A 15522-nucleotide genomic window follows, 5' to 3' on the forward strand; every position below is an offset into this window, starting at 1 on the left:
ATTCTTTTTCTCCTCCTGACTATCTCCAGGAGAAAGTGTTGGTGCTAAGAGGGCTTGAGTGCCTTTCTAACACTCATGTGTCCTTTTTGACAGAGAAAAAGCAAGTCTGAGGGTGCCAGACTCTTCTTTTCATGCAGGTAACAGTCTCTGGATAGAATCTACAGCATTCATTTGTTCACATTGTATTTATTCCTGTATTTATTTTCTAATTCCATCAGGTGTTTACCAGTTATGCCTCAGATAGCAAGCATCTTTAAAATATAGCTGTTGAAATAAAGCAGTAGCAGCTGCTTCAAAGAAGCACATTATGTAACAGTGCAGGGGGTATCCGGATATGGCAACACATCAGAGAGATACTGGGAAGAATAAATTAATGTTGAGAAACTTGAAGACAATGGATGGGAAAGGACTCTGGGAAAAATGAAGTCAGACAGCAGTGAAACCCCAGCTTTTATTTTAAACCGGTGCTTGGCTTTGCTAAGAAAAGCAGAAAGAACCTAGACATTTGAGGTTGCCAGGCACACACAAACAGGAATGTGGGTCACTTGGCTGGCAGTTGATGGGCTGCTGGTTTTAGGGGACGAGACCTTGTGAGTTTTGTTCTTTCTTTTTTTTCGCATCATGGTGAAGTTCCTGTAATATCCAGTTAACCATTTTAAAGTTTACGATTCGGTGACGTTTAGTACATTCAAAATGTTGTGCAGCGTCCGCCGCGGTCTAGTTCCAGAGCGTTCTCATCAACCCCAGAGGAGCCCCAGTGCCCCTTAGCACTCCCCATCTTTGCTCTTCCCGGCCCCTGTCACTGCCGGCTGTGCTCTGTCTCTGTGATTTGCCCATTCTTGACCTTTGCCGGTTTCTGGGGGAGGCTTATTCTTTTCCTCCTTGACTCACTGTCCGTCAGGCTTGTCTGTTGTCCTGAGCACATGAGGATGCCCTGGTGTTTGCCTCTCTCGGTCGGTTGACGGAGAGGTTCAGCTTCAGGTATCTGGGTGTGAATTCCTCACTCGGAGGGATCCGAGTCAGGGTCTGTTCTCACACACTGGCCTTCATCCCACAGACCAGCTGCTGGGAGAGAAGGAACGAAGCAGGTGTGTCTTCTCCCCTCCCGTGGACGTTAGGGAGACCTGAGGTGTGCACACCCGAACAACTCTGATCATTGTATTGCCTGCCGAAGACAGTCCAGGCTGCTTGGCTTGGCAATCCAGAGGCCCTTCCTCTCACCCAAGTTCAAGTCTTTCTATCCTCAGTTTCCATCATTCCTTCCAGGCACTGTCTGCTCCATACTCACTGTGCGTTTCCTCACCTCCTTGCATTCACCTCTGCCGTCCCTTCACCTGGAATGCCATCCCCTGAACTCCTCTGCCGGCATCTTTGAGCCAGCATCTTCTCCTTGCTTTGATTTCTCCTCCTTTACCATTCCTATGGCACCGAGCTTGTCCCTTGCTGGGTGGGTTCCAGTTCCTGGCGCCTCTTGGGTGCTTGGTAAATAATCACACACCGAATGAGTTCTGTCTAGTTACTGCTGTTTGCATCTTGTCATCATCACGAGTGGGTGCACTGCGGGCAGTGGCTGTGTTTTCGTCGCCTGTGCCTCCCTTCACCCAGCTCAGGGCATGACGTGAGCAGGTCTCTGGATGTGCAAACGTGCTGCCTTTGTCTGACACCCCCTCTCTGCCCCTTTGCTTTCCAGATGCGCCCTTGTTTCTCTCCCATCCTCACTTCTACAACGCTGACCCAGTCCTGGCAGAGGCAGTGTCTGGCCTCCATCCTAACCCAAAAGAACATTCCTTGTTCCTGGACATCCACCCGGTGAGCCCCTGCCTGTCAGCCTGTGGGTGGGGGTGGGGGGAATTTCTGTTTGGAGCGCACTCAACTTTCTCCTCTCCCTGCCAGGTACCAGGCTGTTCCAGGGTGGGGATGGGAAGCCTGGGTTCCTTTGGCATTGATAGCTTCTAGGCTATCAAGTCATCAAAGTTTGCCCCGACTCCATAGTGCAAGGACTTTATTATCTCTTTATAAGGGAACTGTCTCTATAAAAAGATCATAATACAGTAAATTAATTAGGAGTTATCAACCTGTAAATTAGCCAGAGGCAGCCCTCTGGCTGTGCCAACATACCATAAAGATCTTTAGATACCGACAAGAACCTGGCACGTCTTGCAGATAAACTGGGTTCGGGGGAATTTGTCCTGTGTGATGTTTTGTCTACAAACAGGGACCAGGAGCATATCAGACCTGCACACGTGACCCTCCCTTGGGCATGTCTTTACCCTGTTGCTTCTTCTCTTAGGGCCTCCATTCACTGCAAATTTGCCCTTTTGGACTTGGTGGCTTTATCGTTAGTTAAAAAAATTCTTTGGGTTTCTGTTTCTGGAGTGGACATTCGTGGTCTCCCTCCATAGGCCTTTTTGGAAGCTCTTCTCCTTGATGCTTTTTCATGCTGTTTTCCTTGGTGTACTACTCAGATTTTCTTAGCCACTGACTCAACCCACAGCCCCTAGCACTCCACCTTCTAGCTCTCTCTTCTTTTTTCACTAAAAATCCAGACTGGGAATTCCCTGGTTAGGGAATTCCAGTGGTTAGGACTCCATGCCTTCGCTGCCGAGGGTGTGTCTTCAATCCCTGTTTGGGGAATGAAGATCCCGAAAATTATATGGCTTGGCCAAATTAATAAAATAAAATAAATCTGGGTTAGTGAAGTCAGCCATGACTGCACACACTTCACATTCATATTTCTAGAATGCTCATTATGCTCCAGACATAATCCTATTCATCCACATGCACCAACTCATTTAATTTTCATAATAGTCGGGGAGGTGGGCATTGCCATTCCCATTTTACAGATGGGTAAACTGCAGCCCAAAGAGGTTAAGTGCTCCAGCTAGTAAATGGGGTTCTTGGCTCCATCAGGGAAAGAGCTGTTCTGTCCTGTTAATTGCTTGAATTCTAGCGGTTAGCACAGAAGTACTTATATCTCAGTAAACATGGGTTTGATTTACTGAGATCCTAGTGGTTGAGAGTAAGCAAGGGATAAGGCTGAATTCAAACATAGGTCTTCTTTTTTAATTAAAAATTTTTTTTTATTTCAAAATGTTTTTTCTTTAAACCTGAGTATCATTTGCATATGTCTGTCTTTTAAAAAATAATATACTTTGTTTTTTGATGTTGTTTTGTTTTTTGTTTGACCATACCGCGTCGGATCTTAGTTCCCTTGACCAGGGATCAAACCCTTGCCCCCTGCAGTGGAAGTACGGAGTCTTAACCACTGAACCTCCAGGGAAGTCCCCACTTTGTTTTTGTTTTGTTTTTTAGATTAGTTTTAGGCCTACAGATAAACTGAGCAGAAAATACAGAGTTCCTAGACCTCGTTTTCCCCTGGCACCAAGTTTGTTACAATGGATGAATGAATGTTGTTATTAACTAACGTCAGTAGCTTACGCTACGCTTCACTCTGTGTTGTTCAGGTTTATGGGTTTTGACAAATGCATGATGACCTGTATCCACCATTCAGTCTCCTAAGAATGGTTTCACTGCCTTCAGAATCCCGTGTGTTCTATCCATTTATCCCCCGACTACCTTCTACATTCACTCCCATCAAACCCTTGGCAGCAGCTGATCTTTTGTATCTCTATAGTTCTGCCTTTTCCAGAATGTCATATAGTTGGAACCCTCGAGGATGTAACCTTTTAAAAAAACTGAAGTATAATTAATAGACCGTATTATTCATATGACAAGTGTATAATAAGTGCTTGTGCTCAGTTGCTTCAGTCGTGTCTGAATGTGCGGCCCCATGGACTGTAGTCTGCCAGGCTCCTCTGTCCATGCGATTTTCCAGGCAAGAACACTGGAGTGGGTTCCCGTTTCCTTCTCCAGGGGATCTTCCTGACCCGGGGATCCAACCTGGGTCTTCTGCATTGGCAGGCAGATTCTTTACCATTGAGTCTCCTGGGAAGCCCCAGTGTATAATACAGTGATTCACAATTTTTAAAGTTTATACTACACTTACAGTTACTTAATTTAAAGTATCGACTATACAAACAGGTCTTTTAATGCCCACTACCTTCTGTCCTGTATTAATATTCAGTTGATGAAGTGGGTATTAATGAATTAAGTTGATCATAATTAATATGATTCTATTACATGTTCTAGATTAAATTCAGTCTTTATTGTTAGACATGTTAAGGCTTTTCCATATTGTCTTAAACTTTTAACCAGTTTTTAAAAGGCTTTTATTAGGGACTTCCCTGGTGGTCCTTTGGTTAAGGCTCTGCACTCCCAATGCAAGCGACACAGGCTTGATCCCTGGTCAGGGAACTAAGATTCCAGGTGCCATGCGGTATGGCCGAAAGAAAAAACAAAGGCTTTTATTAGAAATCTAACAAATGGTTTTCCACGTTCGTTTTTAGTTCATTCATTTCACGGCTTCTCTCTCTCTATTCCTTTTTTTCTCTCTGCTGACTTTTCTCTGTTCTCACTGGTGACTTTCATTTTAGCGTATGGACTTTCTTTTTCTCCCCCACATTGAGAGAGCAAGTTAAGTCTGGGAGGCTGGAGAGATGCAAAGAGTTATTTTGCAGCAGTGAATCAGCAGATGCAGAAGTAGTCTTCTCCTAGTTCTCATTTCAGGCTGGAGGCAGACAGGGAGAGGAAGTGGCCTCGGATTTGTTGTTGATTTGGGGAGGATGAGCATGGGGGTGGATCTGCTGATTTCTGTTCTCATTAGCTTTGAAAACAGAATGCCTCCTGGCAGCGGCTTCTCTGTGGCCTGCTTTTCTGCTCCGGAAACTGGGGGAGGGAAACCCCTGACAGATGTGGGCTCATGGGGCAAGTATCTGTTCTGTGGGGTTGGGATGAGGGGGAGAGGCAGGGCTTTGCTCAAGAAGAGGTGGCCAGACAGCAGCTGGAGGGACAGCCAGGGAGGGAAGGAGACATATTTCCTGGGGAAGGAAGTGGCCCGAGCAGAGACCTCAGCATGTAGAGTCTGGAGAGCAGGATGTGTCGGGGTCTACAGGATCACCCTCAAATTGGAGGATTTGCTAGAAGAATTCCCAGGACCCAGCAGGTAGTCACACTCACTTCTGTGATGTGTCACGGTGAAGGACAGAAAGCACAGTCAGTAAAGGGGGAAGGCACGGCGGGTGAAGTCTGCGGGGACCAGGCACAGGCTCCCAGAGCCTTCTCCTGGGGCATCACACAGGGCACACTTCGCTCCCCGTGTGAGGTGTCCTCAGCCAGGGACGCTCAGTCAGGACTCAGCGCCCAGGGTGTTTATTGCGGGCACCCTCTGCCTGGCACGGACTCCAGACTCCAGGAAGGAAAGCAGGTGTCAGCATAAACTAACCTGTTTTACAAACCCTCTAGGCCCAGGGAGCCCCTCTTATCTGTCAGGGAGAGATGGGAGCCCCCTGAAATCCAGGATCCCAGAGGCCAAAGAGGGGCCACCATGCCAGGAGGGCAGCCTCAGGCCCACCGGATGAACGCTTTTTCACACATGGGGGATCTCACTCACATCCTGCCAGGTTCTCAAGTTCAAACTCTCCCCGGCCATGGCAGCATGGCCTTTGGCCAGTTCCTCTGTGCCCTGGGGCCCCAGAAGACCTCAGGATGCTGGGCTATGCTAGAAGATAATGCCTGTTCCCACTGGTGTCTGTGATAACGACGCAGCGTTTATGGCCCTGAGTGTGGCTGTCTTGCATCCCTGACTTTGCCCTTGCAGAAACCCTACGAGGTGGGCAGAGCTGTCTCCACTTTTCAGATGAGAAAGAGTCTCAGCTGAGAAGCAGCAGTCTGTCCTCAAACCTAGATTCCTTTCCATTCTCATTTCCTTTCTTTAAAAAAATTTATTTGGCTGCATTGGGTCTTGGGTGCATCACGTGGTCCTTCATGGTACACAGATTCTCTAGTTGTGGCACGGGCTCAGTAGCTGTGGCACGAGGGTTCAGTCACCCCGAGGCATGTGGGATCTTAGTTCCCCCACCAGGGATCAAACCCGTGTCGCCTGCATTGCAAGGCAGTTTCTTAACCCCTGGACCACGAGGAAAGTCCCTCCAGTCTCATTTCCTGACACCATTCTGGTACCACCTTCCTGGTTTTTGGTTCTAGATGTGTGTCACTTCTCCCGTTATTGACTTACTGCTTAAAAAACAAGATCTCATTAAAAAAAAAAAATCCTGTACAAAGGAAGCTTTCAAATTGGAAATTAAAAATTTCTCCAGGACTTCCCTGACAGTCCAGTGGTTAAGATTCTGCGCTTCTAATACAGGGGCACAGGTTTGATCCCTGGTCAGGGAACTAAGATCCCAAAGCCAAAAAAAAAAAATTCTCTCCAAATGGAGAGTTCACTGGCAGTCCAGTGGTTAGGACTCCACCCTTTTGCTGTGGTGGCCTGGGGTTCGATCTATGGTCGGGGAGCTAAGATTCTGCAAGCTGTGCAGTGGAGCCAAAAAAAAAAAAACAAAAGGAAAAAGATTTTCTCTAAGAAGGTTAACATAAAATTAAACATAAAGAAAAAGTATCACTAAACTCTCTGTGAAATATCATCGCCTGCCCTTGGCATGAGCTCTGTTGAAATAGAGATTCCATGAAAATGTATTTCAGAGGCACTAGGGACCAGCCACGTTTACCCGGTGGCTCAGTGGTAAAGAATCCTCCTGTCAATGCAGGAGAAGCGCGTTTGATCCCTGGGTGGGGAAGATTCCCCCGGAGAAGGAAATGGCAACCCACTCCAGTATTCTTGCCTGGAAAATCCCATGGACAGAGGAGGCTGGTGGGCTATAGTCCACGGGGTCACAGAGAGTCGGACACGACTGAGGGAGTAAACAGTAGGGACCAGGCATGCTTCCTGATTCAGACTTTCTCTTTCAGATGCTGGCAGGAGGGAATGGAGAGGGGTGGGGGGTTGGAGAAGATAGTGACTTTATCAACGTGCAAATCTATTTTATTTGGAGGCTGGAGGGAGAGGCAATGACTGAGAAATATCCTTCTGTACTCAGGAATGCCTTGTATGAGTGGAAAGATGGAAAGGATTATTTTTTCCCATCCAGAGATAGTCTGGTTCTCTGGAGGGGTTCCCTCAACGTTGTGGACATAAGAGCCATTTGGGGAATATGTTTTTACCCATCAGGGGTTAGAGTGGGTAGAGGAGACCCCAGCAGATGGGCACTTCACCTGGGACATGCACCTTCTTGAATGGGACCAGGGAGAGGGGGATTAGAAGGGATTCCTGGGGGTTCAGGAAGGGCTAGTCCCTCACTGTGCTTGTTGCCGCAGGTCACCGGAATCCCCATGAACTGCTCTGTGAAACTGCAGCTGAGCCTCTTCGTTAAGTCTGTGAAAGGCATCGGGTGAGTGGGGTCTGTGAGCAGGGGCTGCCTTGCGGTTGACAGATCGGGGACTCAGGGAGACTCTGGCCTTGTTCTTGGGAACTCAAGTCTGGGGAGGGATGTGGGATTTGGTCCCTGCCCCTTGAACTCCTAAGGAGAATCTTAGCTCTGAGCTGAGTCCAGACCACATCCTGACACCCTTGCCTTTTCTCTGTTGACGTTTGTCCCCCGTTAGTCAGAATATTCTATCCAAGCTGTTTCTCCCTTGACAGGGTAGCAAAAATTAAAACCGTGTTTGAAAATGGAAACTTGGCCAACCTCATTCTCTAGTGAGACCATTCACCTGAGGGGGGAGAGGTGTTTTTTTATGTTTTTAATTGCAGTGTAGTTGCCTTACGATGTTGCTTTGTTTCTGCCCTACAGCAGAGTGACTCAGCTCTGTGTGTGCATTCATCCCCTCTTCCTTGGGTTTCCTTCCCGTTCAGGTCGCCATGGAGCACTGAGTACAGTTCCCTGCGCTGTAAAGCAGGTTCTCACTAGTTATCTATTTTACACATAGTATCCATTGTATTTATGTCAATCCCAATCTCCCAACTGATTCCAGCTCCCTTCCTTCCTTGGAATCCATACGTTTGTTCTCTAATGTTTGTGTCTCTGTTTCTGCTTTTCAAATAGATTCATCTGTCCCATCTTTTTAGATTCCATATATAAGTGTTAATATACAACATTTGTGTTTCTCTTTCTTATTTCATTCTGTGTGACTGTCTCTAGGCCCATCCGTGTCTCTGCAAACTGCACAATTTCATTCCTTTTTATGACTGAGTAATATTCCAATATATATATATATATATATATATATATATATACACACACACACACACACACACACACACACACACACACAGCACATCTTTATCCATTCTTCTATTGACGAACATTTGGGTTGCTTCTGTGTCTTGGCTGCAGTGAGCACTGGGGTGCATGTATCTTTTTGAATTACGGTTTTCTCTGGGTATATACCCAAGAGTGGGCTTGCTGGGTCATATGGTAGACAGGAGAAATTTTTTAAGCACAGGTTTTCTTTTTCTGTTTTTTTGTTTTTCCAGTAACAGCTTCATCAAGATTTAATTCACACGGTACCAAACTCACCCTTTAAGAACATACAGTGCAGTAGGATATTCACAGAGTTGGACGACATCACCACAGTCCATTTTGAAACTTTTCCATCAACCCACAGAAGAAACCCTGTACCATTAGCCGTCACTCCCCACTTCCCTCAGCCTCAGGCAACCCTTAATTTACTTACCATTTCTCTGGATTTACCCATTTGGGCCATCTTATCTGAACAGAGTTGTATGTGACTGGCTTCTTTCACTTAGCCTGGGGTTCTCAGGGCTCATCCATGTTGTAGCAGGTGTCAGCACTTCAGTCCATCTTACTGCTGAATAATATGCCATTGCCTGGCAAGACCGTGCTTTTATTCATCAACTGATAGACATTTGGGCTGTTTCTGCTCTTTGGCCATTATGAATAATGCTGCTCTAAATCTTTAAAAAAGTTTGTGTCTTTCGTTTTTGGCTGTGCTACGTCTTTATTACTGTGTTCAGGCTTTCTCTGGTTGCAGCGGGCAGGGGCTACTCTCTGGTTGCGTTGCACAGACTTCTCGTTGCGGTGGCTTCTCTTGTTGTGGAGGACAGGCTCTAGGCTCACAGGCTCAGTAGTTGGGGTGTACCGGCTTAGTTGCCCCTTGGCACGTCAAGTCTTCCTGGACCAGGGATGGGACCTGGGTCCCCGGCATTGGCAGGCAGATTCTTAACCACTGGACCACCAGAGAAGTCCTGCTCTGAATATTTATGCCTGAGTATGTGGATGTATGTTTTCATTTCTCTTGGGTAGATAGATATCTTACAGCAGAATTGCTGGGTCCTCTGGTGGCCCTATGTTTAACCGTTTGAGGAACCGTCAGACTGTTATCCAGGGCGGCTACACTATTTCACACTCCCACCAGCAGCGTGGGAGGGTGCCAGCATCTCCATGTCTTCGCCAACTCTTGCTATAACATCACTATAGCACAGAGCTGGTGGCTCAGATGGGAATGAATCTTGCCTGCAATGCTGGAGACCCGGGTTCGATCCCTGGGTTAGGAAGATCTCCTGGAGTAGGAAATGGCAACTCACTCCAGTATTCTGGCCTGGAGAATTCCATGGACAGAGAGCCTGGTGGGCTACAGTCCATGGGATGGCAAAGAGTTGGACACAACTGAGCAACTTTCACTCACTCATTCAGGATAGAGCCGGGTGAGGGAGCATGCTGATTGGTTGTTCTGTCAGGGTCTGTACTTAGTGTGTTTGAAATAGTTCCATTAAAAAAAAAAAAAAAATCCTTCAGAAAGATTCCTGGGCTGCAGGAATGTGAGCATCTGTTTGGCTTTGTGAGATGTCTTTCAGCTGGAAAGAATAATAACACTTTGAGTGCACTGGGGATCATTCGTATAGCTCATCTGCACTCCTCTGCTGGCTTTTTTTTTTTTTTTTTAATTCAATTAATTAGTTTTTAATTTTTTTGGCTTTGCTAAGTCTTCGTTGCTGTCTCGTTGAGGTGCACAGGCTTCTCGTTGCAGTCACTTAGCTTGTTGTAGAGTTCGGGCTCTAGAGGGCAGACTCAGTAGTTGTGGTGTGCTGGCTTAGTTGCTCGACAGCAAGTGGAATGTTCCCGACCAGGGATTGAACCTGTGTCGCCTGCTTTGGCCGGTGGATTCTTAACCACTGGACCGCCAACAAGTCCAAGCTTTCCATCTTTACCTTTTGAGTCTGCTCAGAGAGTTTGTTCCTGAAGTGTTTGTGGCTGGTGAGACAGCCCCATGTTGGGCCTTAGGCGTCTGCTGCTCAGGCTGGAGTTCCGGAGGGCCCCCCATCACTCAATGCCTGGTCTGCTAACTTCATGCTCAGGGCGGGCAGGTGACTAGGACAGAGGAACCGGACAGGCTGGGTGGGGACGGGCCAAGGGCCAGTCTCTGTAGAGCACCAGGGGCCTCGGGCTCAGTGTGGCCACATCCGATGCATTTGCAAACGCAGGTTTCAGAATCTGGATTTTAACACCTCAGTTTCACCTGTTGAGAGTTCATTCTGACAAATGTTGCCCAAGCCAGCGGTCAGTCTCTCTGGGTGGCTGGATTCTACTTGTTGGTGGCCACACACTGCTACTTTGATCTCTCTGGGGCTCTGTGTCCCCAGCTGTTCAGAGCTGCTGTGGGCTGGGGTGGTGGTCTCAAAGATGGTGTTTATCAACATCCCTGAGGGCTGTTGAGGAACCAGTGTGGGCAAAGTCTAGAAACACAGCTGTTCCAGAAACAGAGCCATCAAGCTGTGACTTCTCCGAGGAACTTCTGTGCTGTTTGGTCACAAGATAGAGGCACGAGGGTTGCACGGTCTGTGCATTTAATTGACATCAGTTCTTAGAAACTCAGATGAAAGAGGCCAAAGTGAAGGTGGACCCCCCTTGTATTTCTAGAATGTTTTCCATGTCTGTCTCCTCTGCAGGTGATACTGTGTAAATTCATTTCACTACCCAGCACTCTCCTTAATAAGTGATCTTTGAGAATTGTGATTGAGGATTTGGGCCTTTTGTGCCGACTCTAGTGCCTGTCCCCCTAGTGGGTTCCATCTCCCCTCCAGCTGTGCCTTCTTTAAGCAGACTCAGGAAGGTGAAGTTACGGAATATTTGTTTGTTCTCTTGTTTCCTGGCATTTAACAGCTGCATGCTCAGTCGCTAGGTCATGTCTGACTCTTTAGAACACTGTGGACTTTAACCCTCCAGGTTCCTCTGTCCATGCAGTTTTCCAGGCAAGAGTACTGGAATGTATTGCCATTTCCTCTTCCAGGGGATCTTCCCAACCCAAGGGTTAAACCTGTGTCTCCTGAGTCTCCTGTACTGGCAGGCAAATTCTTTACCATGGAACCACCCACCTGGAAAGCCATTTAACAACTAGACAACAGTAATAAACACTGAACACTTTCTATATGCTGGGTATTTTTCATGTATCCACATTCAGTCCTCACTAGAACCCTGTGGGGAATTCATTATAATCCCCATTTTTCAGAGGAAGCACAGAGAGGGTAAGGGGCATGCCCGAGGTCACACAGCTTGTTGGTAACTGACTGTGTCGGGGGTTCCCAGGACCACTCTCAGGTTCGATGATTCACTGGGAAGACTCGGCTGTGATTTATTATATAGAAAATATTCAAAACATAACCAGCAAAGGGGACAGGCTCACAGGGTGAAGTCTGGGGGAACCAGACAGAGGCTTCTAGAGCTCTCTCTTAGGGGAGTCACATAGGACATGTTTCCTCCTCCCAGTGATGAGTTGTGATATGTGTGAAGTGTCCCCTACCAGGGATGCCCAGTAGAAACTCTTCCCAGGGGATGTTTACTGGGGGCTGGTCACATCGGCGCTTTCTGCCTGGTATGCACCCAAATTCCAGACTCCCTGAAGGAAAGCAGGGGATCAGCATAAACCACATTGTTTGTTAGCTGGGTACATTGCCATCCTGCAAAAAACTGGCATTCTGTTTCAAAGAGGAAGAAATGCACATCAGCTAGGTCCCTGGCAGCACCTACCACATAGAAGACATGAAGTTTTCATTTAAAAAGATATTGTCAGATTGTCAGGTTGCTTCCCGTCAGGAGATACCCATTCCTCAAGACCACGCCGATATAGTCGTTGTAGAATCACAGGTCCAGAGCTGTCTGACCTGAGGCACCCTGACAAAACTTCTCACTTGCTTGATCTCCCTTATTTCCAGACAAACTGGGAACATCCAGCCAGTGGTCCTGCCGCTAATGTGGTTCGAAGAGGTAAGGCTGCCTCCCTCTCCCTGGGTATCAGGTACTTGTGGTCATGTGTCTGATGCCTCAGTGAGGAGCTGATGTGGGCATTTGAGGCAAGAGGCTGTGTGTGGTGGGGAGGCGGGACTGGGTGGCTGGACTCTGTGATGCAGAACAGTCTATTAGAAATTTCGCCCTCTCCAAGCACCTTATGTCAATCACGCCACTGGACTGAAAGGCTCACTTGAGATGAGAAAGACGAAGCTGCCTGAGATTGTAAAGTCCCTGGTCAGGGTATAAAATAATTTTGCTAATGCATGTGACCACTTCTCCAAAGATGAAGGGAAGTTCGTTTTCAGTGTGTCAGCTTTTTATTGAACTTCCTTTTCTCCCAGCTTTTCAAGATTCCTTCTGGCTTAGTTCATTTTAATTCAGGGTGAGCTAACAGCCGGAACAGACAGTCTCCAAATGTCAAATTCGCTTCCTGCTCACATCACAGTCTGATGGAGGGGGGAGGTGGAGCTCTGCTCCATGCAGACATTTGGGGACATCTGGGCTCCTTCCATCGTTTGGTCCTGACCTTTCGGAGATCCTCAGAATCCATTTCCATTCAGTAAATTGGCAAAGAGATGGAGAGAATCACATGGGAGCCAGGCGTGGAAATTGTAACATCCTTGTGCCCACATCCCATTGGCCAGAAGAAGTCACATGGGCCTGCCTAGCTGCAAGGGAGTCTGGGAAATATAGTCCTGTTGTGTGGCCCTGGAGGACATAGAGGCTGGCTAATGGCATGCTTTGGCCAGTGGTCATGGGATGGGGAAGGGATAGAGTGGCATCTGCACCCTCAGCTTATAGCATGTGGCCCTAGTCGATCTGTTTGTCCTTCTTCCCCAGAGTGGAGCAATGGAGGGTGAGACCCTTGAGACGTTCTATATCCAGCTGGTGTTGATGCCCAAAGTGCTACACTATGCCCAGTATGTGCTCCTTGCCCTGGGCTGCGTCCTACTGCTCATCCCCATCATCTACCAAATCCGGAGCCAAGTAAGTAGTGGTCAGAGCATGGCCTGGGCTGAGTGGTCCCTTGCTTGCCTCCTTGGGGGAAGGAGGGGCTTAAATCAGATTCCCCAACTGTCCCTTCCTGCTGTGCCCATGGACACAGCCTGCACCCTCAGCCTGCACCCACTTCGAGCAGCAGTCCTAGGTCTCTACTTGGGCTGGGGAGCCATCCATCACTGCATCCTTGCCTTTCCTGCACCTTCTGTTACCACTTCTCTGCCTGTTCTGGGAGGCTAGGGGGCCCAACTTTAGAGGCACCGCAGTGGTTTTGGATCATGAGACCTGGTACTCGAATGGTTTGTTCATCTAGTCAGCAGCTGCTGGCTGCCAGGTTCTGGCAGGTACAGCGCGTACAACAGTGAACAAGACAGTTCCTGTTGATGGGCATGCGGGGACCAGCATTCTAGTTGGAAAGACAGGTGGGAGTCAAGTAACTAAACAGAAGAAGTGATTTCACCAATGATAAAGATGATAGAGAATGTGATGGGCTCAGGGCAGTGCTGTCCAGGACAGATACCACACGAGCCACATGTGTGATTTTAAATTTAAATGTTCTAATAGCCACGTTAGGTAAAAGGGAATTAATTTCAATCATATCTTTTATTTAACCTGGATATATCCAAAAGATTACCATTTCAATCTGCAATCAATATAAAAAAATTAAGTACTTTTGCATTATGTTTTTGAGTGCAGTCTTTGGAATCGGTGTGTATTTGACACTTACAGCAGATCTTGATTGGGACTCACCCCATTTCAAAGCCTCCACAGCCACATTTGGCTGCTAGACTGGGCGCCACAGTATCCAGGGAGGTTGGGGACAGTGATAGCAATAATGTCAGAAGAGGTTTCTCTGAAGAGGTTGAATTTAGGCTTAGATGTGAATGCTCAGCACAGAGTCATGGAAAGACTGCTGCAGGTGGAGGAATGGCCAGTGCAAAGGCCCTGAGGCAGGAATGGGTGGGGCTGTATTGGAGGATCCTGCCACACTAGATTGGCTGTAGGCGCAGCAGGGGAGGTGGTATCTCAGAGGCAGAGGTAGGTCATTCCTGGCCCTGTAACTCAGGGTGAGCGGCTTGGAACTGATTCCAAGGGATGACTGGAAGCTTTTAACTCATTATTGACTGGGGAATTTTTGCAGAAACAAATGCCTGTAGCCGGCGATTTTTATTTTGGCCAGCCAAAAATTAATTCTGTTATTTGACTGTGTGTAGGTTATTGCAATCAATAGTTACCCCTGACACACCTGTACAGTCTTCTCATTTTCATGAAATGTTGTCTTCAACCCACTCCTCTGTAGAAACAAAGGAGCATTCTCTAGCATCGTGAGTTCTGTTTTCACTTTCTGCATCAAAATCAATCACTAAGGTTTTTTGTCTCTTTGTTGGTCTAATATTCACATTGTCTGAATCAGAACTATGTTCTGTCTTCTGAGACACTAGTATATATGTTGTGCAGACAGTCAGAGAAAGTATCTGCCTAAAATTCACCAAAAAATTATTCTTCACTCAGAATTTCACAATGTGTCATTTTGGGGAAAATTTTACGTTTATAATATAAACAGGATTGGAACAAAAACCTTAATGAAGCAAACCGTGAGTGATAATGACAATCATAAGCTGTATAATGAGCCCTTAATCAATTTTAAGCTCTAACAACTTCGCATGGTGATGTTAATTGTATTAACGTGTTTTTTTTTTTTTTTAAACATGTTAATTCACTCTCTAAAAACATGTTGATACGTCTCTGGTCAATAATAGGTTTAAGGAGAGGAGTGACTGGGTCGGTTGACATGTGGCAACTATTAATAGACCTTCCAATGAGAAAGCAGAAGCAGGGGGACCAGTGGGGAGGCCCAGGTGAGCTAGGATACTCTGGCTTGGACCAGAATGGGAGCAAGTATTCAGGAACAAGAGCCCTGAAGAACCAGTCCTGGGGCATCTGCCATTCAAAGTCTGGAAGAAGATCAGGGGACAACAAATACCCCCTTTCTTTTTTTCTTTTCTTTCTTCCTTGGTCTTTTTTTCCCTCTGCCTTGCGGCAGGGCATGCAGGCTCTTAGTTCCCCAACCAGGGATTGAACCTCTGCCCCCTGCAGTGGAAGCACATAGTCTTAACCTCTGGACTGCCATGGAAGTCCCAAGGAAAACCCCTTTCTGATTTGGCATCATTCAGGAATTCATTCATGGCATTAACTGACACTTTCACAGCTTATTTTGAGGGGACACTGCACAGTTTGGGGGGTATAGACCTGAATAGGATGTGAGGTCTGGAGACCAGGGGGCTTTAGGCAGGTTACTGCCATCACATGGTGACAAGGGTCC

The 15522-nt window shown here is 47.1% G+C and overlaps 1 protein-coding gene across 3 annotated transcripts in view; it reads left to right on the top strand.

Moving 5' to 3' along the window:
• Positions 1-15522, top strand: part of SCARB1 (scavenger receptor class B member 1) — a 93207-nt gene that overhangs the window by 70179 nt on the left and 7506 nt on the right. For 2 of the 3 annotated variants that reach the window (XM_019977766.2, XM_019977767.2), the window contains exons 8-11: positions 1691-1809; positions 7270-7343; positions 12125-12176; positions 13041-13187. In XM_019977766.2, the coding sequence (XP_019833325.2) occupies positions 1691-1809; positions 7270-7343; positions 12125-12176; positions 13041-13187 (392 nt within the window). Of the gene's footprint in view, positions 1-93; positions 138-1690; positions 1810-7269; positions 7344-12124; positions 12177-13040; positions 13188-15522 lie in introns of all 3 variants that reach the window. The other variant, XM_070769370.1, reaches the window with a different exon arrangement.

Source organism: Bos indicus, chromosome 17 (assembly GCF_029378745.1).
Source record: "Bos indicus isolate NIAB-ARS_2022 breed Sahiwal x Tharparkar chromosome 17, NIAB-ARS_B.indTharparkar_mat_pri_1.0, whole genome shotgun sequence".
NCBI classification, from domain to species: domain Eukaryota; kingdom Metazoa; phylum Chordata; class Mammalia; order Artiodactyla; family Bovidae; genus Bos; species Bos indicus.